The following is a 25407-nucleotide window of genomic DNA, read 5'->3' on the forward strand; positions in this document are numbered from 1 at the left end:
TAAACCTGTACATGTATCCCTTTATATTTATACCACAGGGTTTATATATCTTCCTCCTTCCCCGGCTCGACACCTACCCTCAGGTAATTTCATCCCTTTATGAGATTTTCAGTTTAGCTCAGTACTTTGTGAGTTTTCACAGCAAGATTCCATTCAGTGCAACAAATATTTATTGAACATCTAGGAATAGCGTTAAATGAAAGGTATAATCCTGGCCTTCAAGATTAGTAGGGGAGATGAACAGGTAAAGATATTAAATACCCAAGTGAGCTTCAAGAGACTTGGTTAGGTAAGTGAAGGTAACATCATGTGTATAAGCAGCTTACAGACCTTGAAAATAAGGACAAAAACGTTCAAAGGAGGAAGAGGGGAGCAAATGGCCCTTTAGGTACAGCTCCACCGTAAACTGCCTAATAATTCAACCCAGTGCTTATCAAAGTATAATCCATAGCACCTGCCTCAGAATCACTTGGCGTTTGTAAGGAAAAAAAAAAAAAACGCAGATTCACACCTACTAGAATCAAAATGAGGGATATTTAAATCTGCGTTTTAAACAAACTCCCCATATACTTAAACCATCCAAAAATGTAGAACACAAGGCAGTCAAATTTCGCAGACCTCTTTCGTAAGCCTCTCCTTCCTTCTAGCCAGAGGACAGCCTGCGGCGTCTTTCTCCCCTTCCCTTCCCGCCCCGTCTCCCGACACTGGCCCACAAGCCGCAGGCCCTCTCCCCTGAGGCCTTGCTCAGCCACCTTCCGACCGAAGAGCCAAACAGACACTCAGACCCTCGCTTCGCAAAGGATTACGGAGGAAAAGCAATAGGCCAGTCTAAAGGGCCGGAGGCGTAGCGGGGGAGGCCGGCAGGGAGATCTCTTTGATTGACGCGAAATACGCCCAATGAGAGCAGAGGACTAGTGACGCTTTCGCCTAAATGGGCAGGACATTAGCGATTTCAACCAATCCAGCTCAGACGTGTTTACCTTGTGGGAGGTGCTTGAGGCCGCGGAGGTCGTTGGTGTCTGTTGAACGGCTTGTGGAAGTCGTGCTGCATTGGGTAGGGGTTAAAATCGTTCTCGAGAGGAACGTCTCTGTCCGAAGAGAACATGAGTTTAGCTCTGAGGTCGGTAATGAGCAGGCGGCAATGCTCTCCACACCCCGCCGCGGGCCCCAGGGCGGCTGTGTGTGGAAGGGAGGCAGCTTGGGGCCGAGGCGAGAAAGGGAATGCAGTTTGGGACGAGAGGAGAGATCTTTGGCCAACCTTCCCGGGCCCGGACCCCTCACCCTGGAGGCTCTGGTGAGCTCCGCACACTTCTGCTGAGGTGGTCATTTTTGTCAGGCCGTTGGGCTTTGGACCGCCAAAAAGGTGGGCTGTCTTAGTCTCGAGGAGGCAGTGAAATATCGCGAGGTTTCTATGCGCGGTGTTTGCGGGAAACCAGGCCTTGGAGCATCCCTTGTTTCAGTTCCTTGTCAGCGGCTTCCAGCTCGCTGACCTCCTGCTAACCTACTTACCCATAAATTCTGGAAATAACACAAAACCCACTCCTCGCTCTTCTCCTGCGGCCAGGCTTTACGGTATAATCGGAGACACATTTTAGTGATTATAGTTGGTAATCTCTTAGTTTCCTAAATGGTCTTCAGCTTCTTTACCTTTCCTTCGGTTACAACCTCTAACGCACTGTTTGTTGCCTCCGCCCCAACCCCAGCTAGAAGTTTTACCTTAAAAATGTCTGTAGTTACGTCACACTAAAAAGGTACCGAGTTCTAATAAGGGATAATCGTGGTATCCTTGGATGGGGTCAGCTGTTGGTGGGTTGCGAACTTGCCCCTTCAGAATCTTGGGAAGAGAATGACCCCCGGGAGTTGCAAGTTTGTGTGAAGTCAGGTCTCTTGTGAAAGAACTTCCTCAGCTTTATCATACCTCTTTTGGTCATTTTTAGTCGTCTCTTGCCTTTTTCGGGGTAGATTTCAGAGAACAAAACAACTTCAAATGCAAATAAACTCCACTGGGTTTTACATTTTTTAAATTTATAGAATTCTTTCGTTTCAAAACTTGTTCTTATACAAGTTTTGTAGCCCCATTTTAAAACTTGGAACACTTAGATCGGCACCTCTTAAGGAAGACATTTCTGGCTTTTACAGTAAATTACTTTCTTAAAGTTTTTTCAGAGTTTATGAGAAATTAAGTCTAGATGTATATGTTAAGTGAGATTTACAAGACTATTGCCTCTTCACATTATTATATAGAATTAGCACAAATATTATGCACTTTTTTTGGTGTTTAGTATTCATGGTATGCTTAGGTTCATTATTTTGGCTGATTTGTTAATATTAATGGGAGAAATTACAAAGAAGTGCCAAACTGTTAAAAATGTGTAATCTAAAAACATTTTTAACCCACAGTGCCAAAATAGTAAGTTAATTGATGAATTAGATGTTTTTTACAATGATTTTGATAATTATAAGCACTATAAAAGCAAACCTAATCTATAGTGATCATCAGTTGTGAATTGAATTCTTTTTTTTTTTTTTAACAGTCTATATTGTAGAAAGATGGGAATATGGTTGCTTTGTTTTTTGTTGGGGTTTCTGACATAAAACTAGTGTTTCTTATTCACAGTTCTTGTTTCTTCCACAGTAATATTAGTGGGAATAAATACAAAGCTAGGAAGAGGGAAAGCTAGGTCCTCATTTCTTTTAATAACCTGTAACACTTTTCAGTTTAGGAAGTACACATTTATAGCAACCTAGACTATAAAATGAGCAGGGCTTTGACTCACATAGGGAAATTTTCTTTATATTTTTACAAAACACTTCCTTTTTCGAAATTTAGAAAATGATTCATTGGCTAATTTTTATTGCATTTTTGGAATTTTATTATTTAGAAGCCTAGGAGAATAGGATTAAAGTGGACTAAATAGACTTTTTTCTTATCATTTCATAGAAATGAGCTTGTAGTAGACAAAACAAAGAGGAAAAAAAGAAGAGAACTCTCTGAAGAACAGAAACAAGAAATTAAAGATGCTTTTGAACTTTTTGACACAGACAAAGATGAAGCAATAGATTATCATGAATTAAAGGTAATATACATAAAATATATCTTTTTCTGTTAAAATGATTTGCATTTTTGACAGTTGATTTAAAATATATTTTTAAATGTTTTAATTAAACTGGTTTTGGAAATATGAAACCATTTTAAACATTTACCGTTAAGTGCTATAATAAAATTGAATAGTACTCAAAACATATCTTTTTAGAAACTCCTTTTCACATGGTAAAATGAATAGTATTTTAACTGTAAAAATATATTCCTATGGAGGGGCTTATTTTCTACTCACATACTTAAAAAATTTGAAACTATAGGTTTTAAACAGTTCTAACTATATTCCTCTTCCCACTATGTTTTGTTTTGTTTTGTTTGGTGATCCATTGATTTTTCAGATTGAGGGAGTGTTATTTGTTTTTTAATTTGAGCATGTTATTAACAGTCTCAACCTATTTTCTCTGGTGCAAAGAACATAAGTGATGTCTGATGTTGACACAATGCTAATGGGGAAAAAATGTCAATTTTAGGTTTTAGAATTATTTATAAAGAACCAAGGGGAAATTGGTGTTTAAGGTAGTTTGGGTCTTAAACTCAGCACAATGCGGAAGATAATATTTTTGTATCTCTTTAGCTCACTTTTCCACTGTTTTAGTTACCCAGCTTCAATCCATTCTTCCTTTATAATGTCTCTTCCATTTGTTGCTATTCTTATTATCTTGGTTTGGGATCTTATTTTATATCTGGAACTTCCTAAATGGTTTCTCCATTTCCTATACACTATCATTAGATTCGTCTTTCTAAAATTCTTTCATCATACTATTCATTGCTCATAAACCCTTAGTGGCTCCTCATTGTACACTGGGTAAAGTTCAGATTTTTTTCATTTGTATTGAATGCCCCCCACACTTTTACTACCACCTACTTTTCTCATTTGCTAGCTGCTTTCTTCCGCCTGATCTTTTCCCATTCAGGTAAGGTAAACTGCTTTGTTCATTGCCTTCAAGACTATTCTTTATTTCTGTGTGTGTTTTAATACTAGTCATTCTTTTCTAAATGCCCTTCTACTCTACTTCATCCACATATGATTCGAGGAACAACTCGAATCTCTCCAAATAAGGCTTCTTTAACCAGTAACATCTCTCCTTCCTTGTTACTAGTAACTAGATCTCTTCTTTCTCTAAGGTCACGTTCTTAGACCACTTACTTGATAACTAATCATGTCGAGTCTGATGAAAATTCTTATTTTAATTTTTAAAATCTCTTCTATTGTATAACTTTTTAATATTTATGCTGTGCCTTTTTTTGGATTTGTTTGTTAATCCTTTGAGAAAAAATAACTTATTAAAATTATCTGTGCACTAAAGTCAGTACATTGTAGAATGTATTTTATAAATACTCACTGATTAGTTTGTCATTAAACAAGGGATATATAAATGAAAAAAATTGCCATTTAATTTCAGTAATGAAGAAGAACTATCACTGTTATTTTAGAGACATAAAACATGCAAAAGAGTGTGTTTTATTGATGTGTTGTCTTTTTTTAAAGTAGTAAAAACTTATTTAAGAATTGGAATTCACTTCTTTTGTAAAAAATGTTTATAATTTGCTTTTCCCTTTTAATCCAAAAGGTGGCAATGAGAGCCTTGGGGTTTGATGTAAAAAAAGCTGATGTACTGAAGATTCTTAAAGATTATGACAGAGAAGCCACAGGGAAAATCACCTTTGAAGATTTTAATGAAGTTGGTGTGTATTTTACAATATTGTAAAGAGTATTTTACAATAGTCTTTGTAATCAGCAGTTTGTTAGGAAGTTATCTGGTTACTATCAATATTTTTAAAAGTCTCTGGGTTATGGAATTTTGCTGTTGAACATTGCTGTGTAATGTGGATCTTATTTTCGGGTTTTTTTGGTACTCTTTTTTTTTGCTGATTTTCAAAGAAAAAATAAGATTTATAGCTTCACTGTAAATGGGATTTATCTTTTTGTCTTTTGTTCTGAAGATTTTAACCAAGGAACTGTTCTGTAGCTTCTCCCGGGAAGATGTCTTTCCATGTAATATGTACCTATATTATGTGATATGTGATAAAACTAAAAGAGTGACCAAAAAATTATTTCTCACAGTAAAAGATAAAATTTGGTATATTTTTGTTTGGAAAATATTTCCCAGGACCATCCTAGTATGTGATATTTGTTGGCAAAGTGGAAGGAGAGGAAATTGGTAGCAGTTGGTATCTTTAGCTGTAGATGAAGTGCATGCCTTCAGGTTGACAAAGCTTATGAGGGGCTACCTACTCTGGATGACCTTGATCTCAATGAATAAAGTCATCTCTTTAAAGTTGCTGGTGGGGAGAAGATTGTAGTAAGGGAGGCAGTTGGCAGACTGGGAGCAGGAGAAAACATTTTAGAACAACCCACTGGGTTATAGTATCAGCATATTATTTGGTTATTTTTAGATATTTTAAAAATCTAGGAAAATTCAGTTACACACAGACATACACACAAACCCTTTATTTTAAATATTCAACAAGAAGTAATATGAGAAACGAAAAGAAATGGCAGTTAGTACGTGTGGAAAAATAGATTCTATCATTTGTAATTTCTTTTAAATCTGAAAATTCAAACCAAAAGGAAGGAAAAAAGAAATTAAAGAACAAATAAATCTAAAAGACAAAAAAAAGCACTGCACAGAAGATCCCCAATTTATGAACTAATAGATGACTATTTAGAGAGGCAGCTTGTCCCTTTGGAGAGCATATTCTTTTTTTTTTTTTTTTTTCTCTAGTTCGTAGAATTATTTACTTGAGGTAGAGAGCCATCTTTATTTTCCCAGCATTGAAGCTTTCTGGGGTTTATGATCTTAGTTCAAGTTTCAACTTAGATTGTTTATTGAAACAAGGATCAGGATACAGTAGAAATGATACTACTAGGAAAGAGCTATAATTCAGGTACATTTGGTACAGTGTAGTGTTTTAGCATGGACATTTTGGAACCAGGTTGCCTGGGTTTAGATCTTAGTTTTGCCACTTACTAGCTTGTAAGTTGGTCATTTTACTTCTCTGTGCCTCATTTTCAGCTATAAAATGGGGATAGTTGTATTATCTCATAGGGTTCTTAGCAGGAATAACTAAGCTGAAACTATGTAAAGCATTTAGAAAAGGGCCTAGTATGTAGTAAGTTCTATTAAGGGTTTGTTGTTATTATTACTTCAAAAATTAGTCTTTGTTTCAATGGCTGGAAAATATGTATATCACTGGAACATAAAAAGTATTCTGCTCCATGTATTTATATTTTTCTCATTACCTTTTTCCTGTAGTTTTAGGTTATTTTAAGCACTATTTACCTCTAGTAATTTTACAAAACATTTCATCTTAGGTGAATACAGTTTTAAAATTTTGATTTTATTAGCAGTTGAAGCCAGAGTCCCATGTAATCTCTACCTTTCCTGACCCTGCATCTCTTCTATGTTATTAACAGAACAGAAATACTGGGTTCCTTCTAGAATAAATGGTCATGAGTAAACTTCAGCCTGACTTTCAAAGATCAACCATTTGGCAGGCTTAGTACATACTTTAACTATCCTAAGGTTACCTATTGAGAATATCAACTGTCAAATAAAATTTTATTACTGTTTGGGAATCAAATAATCAAAAACTATTACTTTCCCCATTTTTTGATCATTTTTAAATAGTAACTGGCCACAGATGAATATATGTTTTATAATTTGGGACAAGTAACTCTAAATCAGAATATTTGAATCTTACTTTTATCTACTATCTATTACTGTTTAAGGATATTTTTCCACAGATATTTACAGGTATTTCTAGATAAAGTTTGGCACTTCATATTCTTTCCAATGCTAGAAAAAAGTATTAAAATATACTTAATGTAAGTTTAGAATTTAGACAGCCTGAGGCTAGTGAGTTACAGGTGTTTTAGGAATTGCTGCTTTAAAGTAAGACCAAGATAAGTCAGCTATTTTTACTCATCTATTTTTGGCATGTACTATTTATTATTTCATTGCCTATTTAGAATAGAATATTATATTTTTTTTGTTTTGCTTAGCAAACATTTGCTGAATTTTTTGGCATTCAGTACTGTGCTGGGGTGAGGGAGGGGAATTAATCAAAAGTTACTAAGAGGTTCTTCTTTTCAAGGAGCTTACAATTTAAATGCGGGTGATAACAAGCTATGATGCTCTGTGGTAACTTATAATTTTGTATAGGGCAGTAGTGGCATACTGCAGCCCTTGGGCCAAATTCAGCTGTTGGCTGTATGCTGCCACATCCATTCTTTTTTTTTTTAATTTAATTTATTTATTTATTTATTTTTGGCTGCGTTGGGTCTTCGTTGCTGCGTGCGGGTTTTCTCTAGGTGTGGCAAGCAGGAGCTACTCTTTGCGGTGGCTTCCCTTGTTGCAGAACACGGGCTCTAGGCACGCAGGCTTCAGTAGTTGTGGTGCATGAGCTTAGTTGCTCCGTGGCATGTGGGATCTTTCCTGGACCAGGGCTCGAACCTGTGTCCTCTGCATTGGCAGGTGGGTTCTTAACCACTGCCCCACCAGGGAAGTCCCTGCCACATCCATTGTTTTATGCTGCTTTTGTGGTACCATGACAGAGTGAGTGGTTGAGACAGAGACCTTATGCTCCCTCGCCCCCCCCCCCAAAAAAAGCCTAAAATATTTACTGTCTGGTCTTTGGCAGGAAAGTTTGTCAATTCCTGATCTAGAGCAATTGAAGACTTTGCAGAGGGGATTTTTAATTTAGGCTTTGGGAACAGGAATAGGATTTCATCACAAGGGGAAAATTGTGGGAGGGGTATAGAAAGGCATTCTAAGCAGAGAAAACAGCAACAACAAGGAGTAATAGCAGACATATAGCATGTTCAGAAAACTTCAGTTAGCCTCCTGCTCTAGAGGATAGGGAAATAACTGGAAAGGTAGGACTGGGCCAGCTAGGTAAAGTCTTGCATAACACAGGGTTTGGATTTTAGTCAGCAGAGGATCTATGTCAGTTTTTAAAGAAGAGGAGATAATATGTTTTAGAGAGGTAACTGTCCAGATTATTAAAGATTTGTTGGAGGGAAGAGATTGCAGGCAGAAGATACAGTTGGCCCTCTCTATCCCTGGGTTCTGCTTCTGTGGATTGAAAATATTAGGAAAAAAAAAATTCCAGAAAGTTCCAAGGAGCTAAACTTGAATTTGCTGAGTGCCTGGCAATTATTTACATGGCATTTACATCATATTTACAACTATTTACATAGCATTTACATTATATTAGGTATTATAAGTAATCTAGAGATGATTTAAAGTATATAGGAGGATATACATAGATTATATGCAAATGCTTTCTGTCCCAGATTTTGGTGTCTGAGGGGAGTCCTGGAACCAATCCCCCATGGATACCATGGAAACTGAGGGATAACTGTAATAGACTTTTTATGCTGAGGGTGGTGAGAATAAAAAGAAAAGCGGGGGCCTCCCTGGTGGCGCAGTGGTTGAGAGTCCGCCTGCCGATGCAGGGGATACGGGTTCGTGCCCCGGTCTGGGAGGATCCCATATACCGCGGAGCGGCTGGGCCCGTGAGCCATGGCTGCTGAGCCTGTGCATCCGGAGCCTGTGCTCCGCAACGGGAGAGGCCACAACAGTGAGAGGCCCGCGTACCACAAAAAAAAAAAAAAAAAAAAAAAAAAAAAAAGAAAAGCGGTACATTCAAGAGTAAAAAAGGTGGTAACCTCAGTACTCCAGGATATAAGTAACTGGATTTAAAGTTTTAATGTGATGTTTTTGAATTTGCTTTATTAAGTGATTGTTATAATGTATAAGGCCTATTTTGAGTAAGTACATTTCTGAGAGTATAATGAAATCATTTGAAAATTGAGTTACATGGACAGAAATTTGTAAAATAGATTGAACCCATCTTTACTGGTTGTATGTCAGTCGATTTATTTTCATTGAAAAATAAATGTATTTCTTATAATTCTACTTTGTAGAAAAAGAATAGAAGATGAAGGCATGGAGGATAGTCACCATAAAGTTACAATGTTTTAGCTGTCCAGAATGATGGGTATTTATAGTTCCAAAGAAAAGGTGCATTCTAAGACAAAGTATTGATAAAAGATTATATAGACACATAAATCTGAAGTAACTTACACAATTAAAGCACCAGTGGGATAGGAATTTATACATCTTGGAGCCCCATCTGTTCCCCAGATCACCCTGTTGCTTCTTTAAATACATTAATATTTTCAGCAAGCTGCTTTTTTGGTTCACCTGTCATGTAAATTATTTAATTGGTGAAGAAAATTTCTTAACACTTTTTTTTTCCTTGTCCTGCTTTTTTGTTGGGACTAAATTCAAAATAAGTTGAGTATGAGCCATAGAGTTAAGTGTGGTATTTTATTTTGGTGTTATGGCTGTATATATGCCAACTCCTTTTTAACTGAATATTTATGAGCTTTGATGATTTGCATACTTATAGTAATATACTTCAATTAGTTACTTGGAAGACTTTTTGTATAAAATTAATGGATAAAAGAAAACTATTGAATATATGTGTAGATGATTTAACATTAGCTTGAATAGGTGCTTATTCTAAAGCTTATTCAACCAAATATGATGAAAACAGCAGCAAAACAACTATTTGTGGGGGCTTGGATTGTATTTTTCTTTTGGGTACATTAAATATTCCAGTATTTTCCATCTATAAGCATTTGCAAATTTTTAGTGATTCTGTAAACCTCAACGGGACTGAGTTATTATTATTATTATTATTTATTTATTTATTTATTTTTGCCGTACGTGGGCCTCACACTGTTGTGGCCTCTGCTGTTGCGGAGTACAGGCTCCGGACGCGCAGGCTCAGCGGCCATGGCTCACTGGCCTAGCCGCTCCGTGGCATGTGGGATCTTCCCAGACCGGGGCACGAACCGGTGTCCCCTGCATCGGCAGGCGGACTCTCAACCATTGCGCCACCAGGGAAGCCCAGGACTGAGTTATTTTTAATGGGACAGTGAAGGTCAGAAATACGTCTTGTTGTAGTGGTAGACTAGCATGTAGAATTACTTCAGAGATATTTCCTTTGATATTTTCAGAATTTTATCTAGTAACTTAAAAAATTTTATACCACAGATTTAAAAATTTCTGTTATTATGGCTATTGATTAAAGACTGTGGTTATATTGAAAATATTAAGTTGACTCTATTATATATTATTACATTTAGTATTTTAAAATAATTACTACTATTGAGGCCTGAAATTACTCACATTTAATTTTAATTTAGCTGTTTGATAGGTATTATCTTTTTTTTTTTTTTTTCTGGTACGCGGGCCTCTCACTGCTGTGGCCTCTCCCGTTGCGGAGCACAGGCTCCGGACGCGCAGGCTCAGCGGCCATGGCTCACGGGCCCAGCCACTCCGCGGCATGTGGGATCTTCGCGGACCGGGGCACGAACCGGTGTCCCCGGCATCGGCAGGCGGACTCTCAACCACTGCGCCACCAAGGAAGCCCCAGAGGTTCTTTTAAATCATGACGATATGAGTGGAATTTTCATCTACTGTCTGAGATTGTGTCTGTATCAGTGGTGGCAGTTAATTTTATAAATTTGTCGGGGGTTTTTTGTTTCTTTTCAAGTTGTATTAAATTTGAAGAACAATCAGTATTACTAAGTTTAGCCAGCAAACAACTTTTATCTAGTTGGTTTTAATTGTTTTGTTGGTATATCATCTCTACAACTAGGTTACAAACTCCTAGACTTGTGTGCTTGATGTCAGTGGAGCCTAGTACAATTCTTGATAATAGTAAAACTTAAATAAATATGGTATAAATGTAGTTTTCAAAATTTTGCTTCTGTGTGATATAGTTATGCTTATTCTTATAATAGGATAAATTGTTGATAATGTAAAGGTTAAATTTTAAAATATGGATTTGGTTTTTCTAATTTTCTGTTTATCTCTTTGGGCTTTTGGACTTTGGCATTTTTATTGTCAAACTAAATGTTGACAGATTCATAGCTTTAATTCTCATCTAATAATTAGTTGATTTCACAAATGAATGCCTTTGAGACTATAAAGGTTTACTTTTCATATTTTTTTAACTATAGTGACAGACTGGATATTGGAAAGAGATCCACATGAAGAAATATTGAAGGCATTTAAACTATTTGATGATGATGATTCAGGTAAAATAAGCCTGAGGAATTTGCGACGTGTTGCCAGAGAATTGGGTGAAAACATGAGTGATGAAGAACTTCGGGCTATGATAGAAGAATTTGATAAAGATGGTGATGGAGAAAGTAAGTTTTGAGTAAAACATATATTCCAAATATGCCTACTGTACACATATAGTAATTTTTTCTAAAACCAAATGATTTTCAAGACCCTTTGCAAACTATCTATTTAGTGTAAATGTTTTTCATCCTATAGTGGGATTTTTGCATAAATATTTCACATACTCAGTTTAGAATGAAGCAGACCTTTAAAACCAACTGTACAGATTATAGTATGAGCTTCCACACTTCAAGAAACTGCTTTACTTTTCTTTGAGGTGAAATATCTCCAAAATTTCAGCCACTCAGTAAAATTTCAGCCTTTAATGTCTTCTTCCTCAACCTACATGCATGTCAAAGTTCTGTTGAGTCTACCCTCCAAATATTTTTAATCTGTTTTATTTCTTTGTTTACTGCTACTGTCCTAATTCAGGCCTAATTTCTTTGTAGGAATGTTATCATAGCTTTGTTCATTATTTCCTTGAATGCCTGCTGGGTACAGTGTTCTGTGTGCTGACTGGTGCTACCCAATGAAAGAGGCTGATGTTGTCCCTGCTCTCACTGACTTTACAGTCTCTTGTAGCCTCCTAATTGCCCTCTATGCCTATAAGCCTCTTTTCTCTTCCTAATTTGTTCTAGCAGCATTCTTTTCCTAAAATGCAGGTTTGGTGATGTCATTTTCCTGTTCAAACACTTATGATGATTCTTCAGTGCCTATGGAGTAAAGTCCAAAGTCTTCTATGATCTGTCATACCATAATTATCTAGTTTTATTTCCCACTGTATTCTTGTACTTTCTACTTTAACCCTCACCTCCCATATAGTATACACACTTTGACAAAATATACTCTGTCCTATCTTTTTATGCTGTGCCTTTCATCACGCTATTCTTTAATCCTAGAATGCTCTAATTGCCAATTTCTGTCTGCTAAAATGTTAGTCATTCTCTCAGGTTCATTTTAAACTCCATCTTTTTCTCAAAAGCCTCCCTCATTGGTTTCTGTTTATAAATTATGAGATTTCCATTAAGGGCCCATAACATTTAGAGAAATAAACTATTTTGACCTTTTGTACACTGCCTTCTGTTAGTTATATACATGTGTGTCTCTCCAGTTATATTGTGAGCCATTGAAGAGTAGTTTGGAATCATATAGTGTGAAAGGCCTGAGGCTTTAAAATCATACAGACCTGGATTTGAATTGAATCTCTGCCAGTTACTTAGTAGCTCTGTAATTTTGTGCAAGTTTTTAACATTGTCTGAGTCTCAGTTTTCCTATTTATAAAAATCAGAATGGTAATACCTTTCCTGATGGTTGTGAGTATTAAATGAAGATAATTGAAGGTGCCTAGCATTAAATGTAAACTTGTTTTCCTTTTTCTTCTTCATCTTTATATTCTCCTGCATTTTCTTGAACATGAGTACTCTGACGTTTGTTGACTTAAGCAGCGAGCAGGAGTGTGCATTACAGTAGATATATGTTGCTATAGTACCAACTATTCATTTTTACATTGAAAAAATATATATATATATATCTAAAACCTTGGAAATACTGGCATGCTTCAATAAGGAGATAAGACACTAGCAAATAGTTATCAGCTCAGATTGTCCATTAGAATTGTGCATTATTGTGCTTTCTAATTATATTTATGTGACTATTATTTGAGCATTATACAACTTTTCTATTTTTAGTACTAGCTCTTTGAAGGGTATCAATATAGTTAGTTATATTTTAAAACAGAGATGATTAAAACTTGAGAAAACTTGAAGGACTTCTTAAGCTGTAATTCTAATATTTGGATTTATAATCCGCTGTCTTCATAGTTAAAAAATGTTTGTGTCTTCCCTAGCTGTTGATTATTACCGTAAATTAGCTTTAAATGAGTTCTTTTATGTAAAGGTACTCTCTTCAGTGGTAGAGAGAATCTTGGTATGTCTTTTTCATACTCCAGCTACTTATGTGTCAAACGACCAGAGTTATAAACAGCTTCTTTTTCCTGTACTAGGCTCATGCAAGTTAGGTTTTAGTTATTAGCTTCATTTGACATTAGAATAAAATACCAGTTAGTAGCCTGTTCTTAAATTCAAACTTCATGTGAAACTTTTCTTAGAAAACGTGTCCATTTCTTGCATCCCTTGCTAGACTGCTCTACCTGCTGCTTTTGAATTTGAGTTCACACCTGTGCTCCATTGCTGGGAGATTTATTTTAGTGCATCGTTAAAACATTTCTTCGGTCCTCACTGCTTGCATTATTCCCCTTTAAGTCACTGTACAACTGTTGCTTGGGCATCCTACTGTCATTTATTCACATGACTAACAGGCAAATAACACTTTTTTTTTCTTTTTTCCAAGTGATTGATTACAAATAAAATAACAGGCAAATAACACTTTTTTTCTTTTTTCCAAGTGATTGATTACAAATAAAATACACCTGACACATAATCTTTTATTGTTAAGACTTGTCTTTTTTGGGGGGGATAGGAGGGTGGTCTTATCATATTAAAATAGTCTAATCCAGTAGTTTCCAATCTGAGATGTGGGTATCTAGGGGTGGAGGCCTTCTGAGGTATTGTGCAGGGTCTGGGAGTTCATGTATGCATCAAATATTGTCTGTAGACCATATGAATAATAGTATTGCACATGCATACATATACTGCTTTGTCAGTTATATTTAAATGCTATTGTGATTGATTGCAGAGTTTATATAGCTATTTGACATTATCTACTTCTCAAATGAGATATACTAAGGATAGCTGTTATTGTGGCAAGTCCAGAAAATTATTATTGAAAGGCATTTTCATATTCAGAAACAATGCAAACTCCAACCCTAATCTATTTAGTGTGGCTTTGGGTTACTGCCTTAATTTATATTGGGTCTCTGTAGCTATCTGAAAATCTGCCCATTTTTGAAAAAGTGGGAAGTTAGATTTTATAATAATTTATTAATCTGATCACTTAATCTGGTTTTTTTGTTTTTGGACTGTAGGCAGAGTTTTTCTTAGATATAACTAACCTGCTTTCTTTGTATATGTTAAACTGGTAAAGATCATAATACTTTGCTACCTTTTTTGGACTTCAGTAATTGTTCTGATGAATTTTTCACACTTCAGTATTTGAGAGCAATGAAAATTTTTTTTATTGTATATATAGAATAATAAACATCGTGAATGAGGAATTAAAGGAAAAGTAGACATAATACAAAATATAAATACAGCTGTGGTAATGATATAGAAAGAATCCCTCCCAAGATATATAAAATACAGTAAATCATTTTGGAAAAGTGGAAGCAACATTTAAAAAACCAAAGTGGACCATCTTCTAAATAATTATGATGAATGTTAACATTTGTTTAGTACTTTATATATGTTAGATTCTGTGCTTAGCATGTTACATTGTGGATTATGTCGCTTAATTTACATAATAGCTTTTGTGAAGTGAATACAATGTTATACCCATTTATGCATAGGATACATGCATATATATAGATGAGGAAACTAAAGCTCTGAGAGTTTAATAACCTGTCCAAGGTTATTACAGAGCCAGACTTAAACTCATACCTCCATAATGACAAAGAATATGCTTTTAACCATAACACTGTATTGCCTCTTGTGCTATAAAGTAAAATATTCATTAGGTTTCTATGTTTATGGAGTTTTTAAAATTGCATACTATTATAGGAAATAGTGTGTTAGTAAAATATTCAACTGACACTTCAGATATTAAAATTTGTTTTTTCCCCTCAAAGCCAGATGGTCTCTGGCTTTAAGAAATTAAGGTACTTAATTTCTCTAAAATTTTTTATTTTAATGACATGTAATAAGATTTACCCTATGAAATGATTGATTTATGAAAATTTTGTTTAAAAAGGCAGTGTAGAAAAAAATGAAGTGTCATGTATGTTTGAGTCAATATATATTTTATCAAATGCCTATTTTAAGGTAGGTATTGTGTTCCTTACATCAAGGAACTTGATAGAGAAGGTTATAAAACCAAATGTATAGGGCTTCCCTGGTGGCGCAGTGGTTGAGAGTCCGCCTGCCGATGCAGGGGATGCGGGTTCGTGCCCCGGTTTGGGAAGATCCCACATGCCGCGGAGCGGCTAGGCCCGTGAGCCATGGCCGCTGAGCCTGCGCGTCCGGAGCCTGTGCTCCTCAATGGGAGAGGCCACAACAGTGAGAGGCCAGCATACTGCAAAAAAAAAAAAAAAAAAAAACCAAATGTATAAAGGCATCACAGATTCTCCTAATTGTCTGAAAGTCTCACTGACGATAAAGGAGCTAGTTTAAATTCCTTAGCCACTTTCTTCCCTTCAGCTTTTAGGTTCACTTTTTTGGACTTAAGTATTTTGTTTTTAGGTATGAAGTTATGGAATAGTTTAAAATACTTTTGAAATGCTACAGTGCTTTAAAGTGTTTACATATAAATAATATAAATATTGAGTTGCTTTGTTTTAGAACTATATGAAGCTTAATTTGGAATTTGAGTATTGAGATTTTACAAATTGAGGGAAAAAAGTTTTAGATCTTTAAGTAACAAAACATAAGTACTTTTCAGATTTTGAATATTTTAATCATGGCTCTATTATGCTGTTAAAATAATGTGTAGTCAGATCATTCCAAGGCTGCTTTCCTTATGTTGCTTTTCTTAAAAATATACCCTTGTTTCCTGTTTTGGTCTAGATGCCTCACTCTAGATTTTTCTAAATCAGGGGTTCTTAAATGAAGGTACATATTGATGAAATTGTTTAAAATTTTTATATATTTTGATATATTTTTTTAACTAGGGAGAGAGGGGTCATAGCTTTCATAAGATACTGAAATGTATTTGTTTAACTGCAAAGGTTAAAAGATCAGTACTGCAATTTATAAAATCACTGAAAGTATTTTCAGTTTTGTATTACAGGTTTTGTATTCTGTTCTACTGTGTCTATCATAGTGTCTTGTAGATGTTTCATATTGAATGCATGAATTCATGGTTCTTTATCGGCTCCTGGATGGCTCATTCCTCTTAACTCCTTATAGCTTATTTTTTGCAGTATTTTTTTCTTTAACTATGTTTCAATTAGTTTTTCTTTAAAATAGGCTTTTAAATATATAAAAGTTCCAAAAAACAATGACTTGACTTTTTTTCTAATTCTAATATATTTTTATCCTTCAGAATTCTAACTTACATGTGTGATATATTTAAGCTTATTTATTAAGAAAGGGTTTGCTAAATGAACTAGTACAATAACGATTATCAAGAGAGTTTATCTAAGAAATTTAAAATTTTAAGTTTTTAAAGCTATTAAGTGTGTATAAATATTATGATTATGATGGATTTTTTGTAACTTATATACTATTATGTCTTTTTCTTAGCTAATACTATAGAATATTAATTTATATTGTTTATTATATTTTAGGTATTTTTGTATTCATGAAGTTCAATTTAATTAACGTATTCAACTTCCTAGCAAAGAAGTAAAAGCAAAAAGCTATGTCTTGGTTTATTAAGAATTTTGTATAATATAAAATTTAAAGATACTTGGTAAAATAGTAATAGTGTTCTCTGAAAAAAATTTGTATTTCTGACTTACATTTTCTTTCTTACCACAGTAAATCAAGAGGAATTCATTGCAATTATGACTGGTGACATTTAAAGAATTACAAGGATAAACACTAAGAATGTTGCAGTTATCATCTTATATTCTATTTTTGTGCCTGAAGCCGTGTTTAAAAAAAAAAACAACTTAGTTCTTTTTTCCAAAAGGACCAAAAATAAGCATCTTATGTATTCATATTTTACTACTGTTAGGTTTCTTTATATGAACAGTATTGTTAGTACTCTAATAGTTTAGCTTTGTATTTATAATATAGCTTTTATATATAAAGTTTAAAAAATTGAATCATGTGGTACACATTTTTTGAAGGTTTTTTATTTAGCATTAGTAGTCACTTCTGTTTTGGTGCACATGTTTTTCAGACTTTCCTTAATAAAATGTTTATTTTTTAGTATTTTAAAATTTGGTAAATTTTCTGTTTATTTTGATTCCAAATGTCTGCTAACCCTCGAGAGTATCTTTCTTAAATCTTTTCTCTGTACACGGTTGGTTTCAGAAACGAAAATTGAAATATAAATTGCAATAGAAGAGCACATTTTTCCATTACAAGTTTGACATTTGATGTTTCAGTACAAAATGATGACTCAGTATAGGCATAATTCCTTTTTCATGAGTCATGTCTTTCAGTTTGGAGGGAAAAATATTGCGCATATAGACTCATTTATCCTCATGTATTCAATATTATGTTCTGTAACACTTTTGGTGTCTTAAGTTATGACAGTTAAATCTGGATATTTCTTTCTTAAACTAATTGAATATAGTTTGAATCATCTAACTTCTTGACAAAGTGAAAGATTTAAATTTTGGAATTTTGATCTGTTAAGATAATTATCACTCAATTAAACGTCACAGTGATGAAAATAGGAAACTGTAAGCCACAGAAATCATTTAAGGCTCTGTTTTAACTGTATAAAGGAATGTTCTGTGATTCACCAGGAAACAGTGGAGACAGATTTTCCAGATATTGGTGGGTTCTTCTTCCTTGTAGAAGTGTATGTTAGGGGGAAACACGTGGTTAGGGGAGATAGGTCATAGTAATAATTTGAGGCACTTTAAATGTTGTGAGCCTCCTAGAATATTACAGAAACAGTTATCAACTAGAAATTTAACAAAAAAATCAGTAGAGAATAATGTAACAGTGGTGATATTTCAAATAGTTATCTAGAAAGCAAGTTAATTGTTCACCATATTAAAATTCAGTTTTGAATATGAAATCAGTGTTCACAGTAATACCAATATCCAGGGCAACAAATAGACTGTGAAATTTTAAAAATTGTATCACGTTTACTGATGAATTTGCCTTCCATATCTCAATCACAAAATATGTTGATTTCCAGGAAATTGAAGAATAAAGAAAATGAAGAATAAAACACAAACATGTATCTAGGCTTGCTAGTCTTCTACCACTTTATTGGAATAAATAACCTAAGGTACTTTTTGTCACTCACAGAGATAACTTCTTTATTCTTAATATAAATGGGTACTCCTTGGGATGCCAGCATTTTGTTTCTTCTTACTGTGGGTTGAGGGAGGAATGCTCACTTCAGTTCTTTATGTTTGTGAAAGCTTTCTCCTACAGAAGGGTATGAATTATTTTCAAGTTTTTTCCAGTGTTAATAACTGTAGAGTCAGAGGCTTATAAAATTGGCTAGTAGAGGCAGCAATAAGAAGAAAGGAGTGAATTTGCTTTAAACAAGAAGGAAGTGAAGGTGGGTATTAGTCATTTACCATTATAGTTACATTTATTATACAATGGCATTTCATGATGTAAGAAAATAACTTTCTTGCTAAACTTACCTACTGCATCTGCTGTTCTGGTGTCTGGTAAGCTTTGATAGTTTGGGATTTGTCAGCTAAGATCTTGTCTTATATATAAACCATCAAAACCTACTTTAAGTTGTGTGCCTCTTAACAGCTCCTAGATTAGGGTCTGGAGGTAGGTAGTTGGGGTGGGGAGGAAATCAAAAACATACTTGTTATGCAGTTAATATGTGGTGTGGGTACTGCACTAGGCTTATTTAATCGTTTATTGCAGGAAATTCATACAGCACCTCTAATGGAAGACTTTCAAATTTAGTTGATGCGCCAGTGTTAATGGTCTTGCATTAGCAAATACCATGATGAGTTAGACGATCCAACTGAGTTGCTAATTTCCTCAACTCCCTAAACCATTCTGTCTGATGCTAATCTCTAGGTGTAAATTCTCTTGGGAATTGCTGGTGATGTGTTCTACACTAAAGATAATCTCTAATGTTCTGAAGACCAATGTGAAGAAGGCAAAAGAGTTTCAAAAAATCACTTAAAATATGAAGTTAAACAAATTACATAAGTAATATGTAAAGGCAATACATAAAGTAAAAGTGAAAATTCTTTTTTTTTAAACTGCCAGCTCCACTCCCATTCCTCTGAATAGTATCAGTTTCAGTTAGACCTCAGACATCAAGAGGAGCACAACTGGATATTTTCACAGAGTGTAATATAGGGAATAGGTTAAATCGGTGCTGGAGAACCAAAAAAAAAAAAATCAGGAAAGGAACACTGAGATAGCTGAGGGTAAAAGTTATAGTTACTGGAAGCTAGAAGCTGGGAGGAGTGGTCCTATGGAGCAGAGACTCAGAGATGGTTGAGGAAGGGGGCACTGGTAGGTGGTGCTAATGTTGATGGGGAATGATGAGGCTGGTTTGGGGAATTCGAGAAAAAGCTGGAGGATGGAACCAAGTGTTGCTCCTGGAACGAAGAACTGTTGCCCTGGGGATGCTGACAGGAACTCCAGGCAAACTGGAAACAGCAAAAGAGTCTTTTCCCCTCCTGCCTTCCTGTTTTATTCTTCTAGTCCTCTTTTTAGTGGAGCTTAAAAAAATTCAGCTGGCAAGGGGGAAATGTAGTTTACACAGTCCCAACCCTACTGTTACACATTTGAATACAGAATAGTGGTTTGGAACTGTGGGGAAAAAAAGTTTAATGACCAACACAATTGACCATATATTTTATGATCTAAACCGGGTTACTTGAGAGTGAAGGAGCTTAGGGGAGACTATTATTTATCTTGGCACAAGAGGTGTAATTCAGAACTAGCCTGGGCAGTCTAGGACATAACTGTCACCTGATCTCTAGGAATAGTAACCATTGTTATTTTAGAGATTCTTTCAACCTGTTTCCTTTGTATTTACATGAAATTATAGAAGTAGTTTTTTCCACATGAATATTCTGTCCATTCTGCAGCTAAGTTTTATAAAGGAAATGTCTTTAAAAATTTAGTAACTTGGGCTTCCCTGGTGGCGCAGTGGTTGAGAGTCTGCCTGCCGATGCAGGGGACACGGGTTCGTGCCCCAGTCCGGGAAGATCCCACATGCCGCGGAGCGGCTGGGCCTGTGAGCCATGGCCGCTGAGCCTGCGCGTCCGGAGCCTGTGCTCCGCAATGAGAGAGGCCACAACAGTGAGAGGCCCACGTACCGCAAAAAAAAAAAAAAAAAAAGAGTAACTTAAGTGTTGCTGTGTTCCAGGCACACATAGGTATTTACATACATTATATATTTTAATCTCAGTAACCTGAGATAGATACTGTTGGGTTGTCTTACACACAAGAAAACCAAAGCTTAGGCTTAAGTAACTTGTTCAAGGTAATAGGAATTGGAATTGGAATTTGATCCTAAGTCTTCTGACTCCATGGCTCACTCGTAGCCACTAGATTGTATTATCTCCTTACAATGACTTTCATAAACTATCTCAAGGTGTAAAGGATCAGACTTTTAAAACTACAAAACTAAGAGATAGAATCTGGAATTCAGAGGCTCAGCAGCAAAAGCATTAAGCATTTATGCATAATCTAGCATGGCATTTGTTGTAATATGTATTATTCCATGTGAGTTAACATTTGGTGCCAGTCCTCTGGAAGCTAATAAGCTTAGATAGACTGTTTTTAAAATCATGGAGTCAACACATTGAAAAAGTAGATGTTTGGGAAAAAAATAATACAATATTAAACAAATGCTTATTGATAAAGTGCATATTATTGAATAGTCATAAAATATTTTCATTTTGAGAAAACATTTTTTCCACTTACACTTTGTGGAGAAGATTTTATTTTAGGGGCTGTTTGAATGAAGAAAGAACTCTTTAAATTCTTGGTAGGAAATGGAAGGAACCTTGGGCTTAGGAGTATGTTTGGTAAAAGGATGTGTGGGAAGATCTTTGAGGCATCTAGCTGGAGAGGAGGAAGGTTTATGGACCTGATAGTCTAAAGCAAATCTCTTGTCGGTCTCTGTGGTCAGAGAAGAGGGTCAGTAAAGGTTATTTTAATGGTAGAATGATGACTTGTTTAGGATTTGGGTTGCAAAGAGAAATTCTTGGGATGAAATGTGGCAGTCATCTGGATGGCAGCTTAGTTGGGTCTTGGAGATCTTGATTAAACAGCCTAGGCTTACCCATTCAATTGAAATAGGTAATTTGCCTACATATCCTGATTCTGCGTTAAGTCATATGTCATTCTACAGTTACAGCATTCATTGAAAACTTCATCTAAGATTCTACAAAAGATTGCCAAATACAATCTAAAACTAGTGAAATCAAGTCTCTGTTTTTTCTGAGATAATATATTTATGTTAGAGTTACCTTTGTGAGTTGTACTGTAAATATTGAGTGTAATTATAATAGTATTATCTAATTGTCTACAAAAATCCAAATTGTCTTTTTCTTTAGAACTTGGGAAAGCTGTATGTCTTGCGCTGTTCTGAGAATACGTAAAATATTTTTTCATTATATGGTAATTTTGGGAAGATTACTGACATTTTATAGAATCAAAGATCAGCAGGGTTACTTCCATTTTATACTTAATTAAAAATATTTTTAAATGGGTTTTCTTTATTCCGTAATAAAAGAAATCAGGGATACTTAATAGACTTCTGGAGTCCAATATTTCTAATTTTAATGTGATTATAACATTTGTCCAACATACCACTGTGTTCTCTGAAAAGAGCAATTATTTTCTCCGTGTGGCATCATCATAGACTGTCTATCCCCAAGGTCTTCCAAAAGGTCTGTGTAAGCCTGACAGCTAGGAAACGTGTACTGTTGTAGAACATAAATTCTGGTGACTCATTGATACAAGCCTACTCCTAATGGATGTCTCTTTAGAGTAAATAGCATTCAGCATACATCGGCTAAATGCTAAATGGTTAAAATATTTCCAAATCATATTTCCTATCATGGATGACCTCCTTAAATTTAGCAGCAGATTAATGATTTGTGTTTGGCTTACTGAGGAGCAGTCTTTCCTTAGAAAACATGCATTTTGCTTGTGTTGAAAATTCAGGCATTTAAAGTCCTTGCCAAGCTGGTAAACTTAACCATACTTTAAGCAAAATCTACATTTTTCTTTTTCATTTTCTATTAAGATAATCATATTCAATTAAATGTGAAATAGCTGGCCAAAACTAAACTTTCCAGGAGACTTTTTCTATACCAATCCTGCTGAGAGAGAATTATTGCAAACCGAAGTCCTAAGAGATGATGTGATGCTTTTCAGCATTGGCAATAAAAACAAAATAACTCCCTCATAGAAAAAAAAGCAGCAAGATATAGATTCTAAGGATTTTCTTTACGAAAGAAAAGTATGTTCAGGGCTTCCCTGGTGGCACAGTGGTTGAGAGTCCGCCTGCCGATGCAGGGGACACGGGTTCGTGCCCCGGTCTGGGAAGATCCCACATGCCGCGGAGCGGCTGGGCCCGTGAGCCATGGCCGCTGGGCCTGTGCGTCCGGAGCCTGTGCTCCGCAACGGGAGAGGCCACAACAGTGAGAGGCCCACATAACGCAAAAAAAAAAAAAAAAAAAAAGTATGTTCAAATCTAATTGGCTATTTTCACTGCTATAGCAAAGATTAAAAGAAAAAAATAGCTAGGAAAGATTTTTTTTTTTTTTTTTTTTTTTGTGGTATGCGGGCCTCTCACTGTTGTGGCCTCTCCCGTTGCGGAGCACAGGCTCCGGATGCGCAGGCTCAGCAGCCATGGCTCACGGGCCCAGCCGCTCCGCGGCACATGGGATCCTCCCAGACCGGGGCACGAACCCGTATCCCCTGCATCGGCAGGCGGACTCTCAACCACTGCGCCACCAGGGAGGCCCTAGGAAAGATTTTTTAAAACTAGAAAATGTAATATCTGTTGTAACTTACTTGGTTTTGGGAAAAATTAGATTACACTTGTGAAAATGTTTTGTGAATTGCAAATTTTATTAAAATACGAATTTTCATATAATTAGGCGTGTACTTTGGTTGGAATTATTGATCTATGGGCCCAGGTGACGTACAGTTCTGATCCTGGAAATTCTGGGATCTCCAAGGCCCCTAAGGGACTCTCAGGTGTACCCAGACCCAGGTTGCTAGGAGATTGCTTAGAGGAAAACTTTAAACCCACATTAGTTTCTTGTTTGGAATGTTCATAAGCATATGAGCAAGCACAGTGTTCAGTCCATTTGAAGGAAGTATATTCTTAGGGAACCTGGGGTATCTCAAAGTAGAGAATTATATAAATCATATACTGTTTACATTTGGTCAAAACAATAATAATGTTAACTATTTCCATTTGGTTGAAATAAGCTTAAAATCATAACAGTTTATATTTCTACTTAAGTTATTATGATCAAAAGTTATTAAAAAAATTATTGTAAAAAGCTAATCTTAATTCCTCGCAGCTATTAGGGTCTTCATTTCTAAAGGGTATTCATTTCTTCATTTCTAATTCATGTGAAAAAGAGAAAAGGCAAATTTTTTTCCTTAAAGAGTTCTTTGTTTCTATTTTATTGATAATTTATATCTCATCTTTTTCCAAAGAAAAATTTATAGCAAACGTCTCCAGCACAAATACAGTAAGATTATTTAATGAGCAGTAATAGATTACAAACCAGATGGAAGGAAGAAGAGACAAATCAGAGTCACCTTCAGTTATTCAGTGTTAATTTGAAAGAGCTTTTAAATTAAATGGCTAGCAGAGACCTGGGGCAAGGCTTATCTCCCCATCACAAATAGCTGCTTTTTACCCCTTTTAGTCTCTCCTTCATCCTTTTGTCTCCCTGGGATTGGAGAAGTGCTGAGTTAACTGAGAAGCATCTCTGGTTGAAGTGGAGGTGAGAACCTACAGCAGCCCCTTATTCTCCAGTACATCCCCCCAACTCCTAGACTGTAGGGGAGGGAAAATACTGGGTTCCTGCTATACCTTAGTGTTGTTAATCTACAGAGTAGTTAACCTGTTCCTACATAATCAAGGTATTTGTTCCAGGAATCCAGACCAAGGTAAAAGGTGAGGGCTAAGAGGTAAAAAAAATACAAGCTTGATTTAGACTCTGACTTAACTGTGTTGATGTAGAAGTTTCCGAAGTGCAAAGTAATTCGCAGACTCATTGTTTGCCCAGTGACATATCCCATATACTACTTTCTAAAGAAAGTCTAGAAACATGAAATTAAAAGAAATTAGGATTGCTGTAATGTATGGCCCAGTATCTTAAAACATGGCTCAGGATTCTGATAAATTGGGCATTGAGGAATGCCCAATTCAATAGCTGCTAACCATATCAATAGCTGCTCAGGGGTTCCTAAGCCTCAAGGAAGCCAGAGATTTAGGAGTGGTGTGGGAGAAGCTGGAAGGAGTTGTCGGAAAAGGATGGGGGGCCGAGAGACACTGATGGCAAGGACTGCTCAGTAGTTATTGGCTTGTGCATTTACAATCTGATCTTGGATGTTCTGGGATCTCCAGGACCTCTAGGATGTGGAAAACAATGTCATCCAAATTTCTGTTTTTGTCCTGAGACTGACTTTGCTTGACCTCAGTTTTCAAAAGAGCGCGGAATGAAATCTTAGTTCCATACTGTTCTAAGGTGACTGGGTGGGAATCCACTGATGGGATTGAATGGGAACACCTGGTTCTGGTTTCATTTCAAAAACTTGTTTGATTCATGCACAGAAGAAGTTGGCACACTTATTTCTCCCATTTTGTATCACTTAGGGTATCAACCCATGTAACCTAAAAGTGAGAAGTGTAATAACTTGGTACTTCAATTTGGTAATATTCTTTTGAGTTTTCAGTGAACAGTGATTGCACTTTGTCTCTAGGGAGCCATTTGCCTTGTATACATTAATAGATGTAGACCAATAAGAGGAGTCATTAGCTAGATTCTTGTAATCTATGTGTCTGATTTTTTAAAGCTTCATCTTGTTACATATTCAACTTTGTTAATCTCTATTAACTAAATCTTATGTTTTGAGGATGTTCTTTTTAGGGGGAGGGATTTTGATTCTTGTAATTATGAATGTGTTAAGAACAAATTTACATGTGGTGCAATTGACAGTTAATTCACAGGCCTTCTAACTTATTTTAATCAACCAGTTCTTCTCTTAAACCTTTCTCTATGCATTTCTTCAAGGAAGAATGTAAATGTACTTAATCTGTTCACATTAGAATAGTACTCAGAAAGAGAAAAATAGGACAAAATATACTTTCAACCTCCACCAGGGGGAC

General features: G+C 35.6%; 1 protein-coding gene across 1 annotated transcript; it reads left to right on the forward strand.

Annotated features, from left to right (window-relative positions):
* Nucleotides 1-1010: 1010 nt before the first annotated feature.
* Nucleotides 1011-17243, forward strand: CETN3 (centrin 3). The gene is made up of 5 exons (XM_079702492.1): nucleotides 1011-1120; nucleotides 2942-3077; nucleotides 4672-4786; nucleotides 11142-11333; nucleotides 16899-17243. Exons 1-5 carry the CDS (start codon nucleotides 1104-1106, stop codon nucleotides 16940-16942), a joined length of 504 nt encoding a protein of 167 aa, XP_079558618.1. The 5' UTR covers nucleotides 1011-1103; the 3' UTR covers nucleotides 16943-17243.
* The last annotated feature ends 8164 nt before the right edge of the window (nucleotides 17244-25407 follow it).

Source organism: Hyperoodon ampullatus, assembly GCF_949752795.1.
Source record: "Hyperoodon ampullatus genome assembly, chromosome: 4".
Classification (NCBI taxonomy): Eukaryota; Metazoa; Chordata; class Mammalia; order Artiodactyla; family Ziphiidae; genus Hyperoodon; species Hyperoodon ampullatus.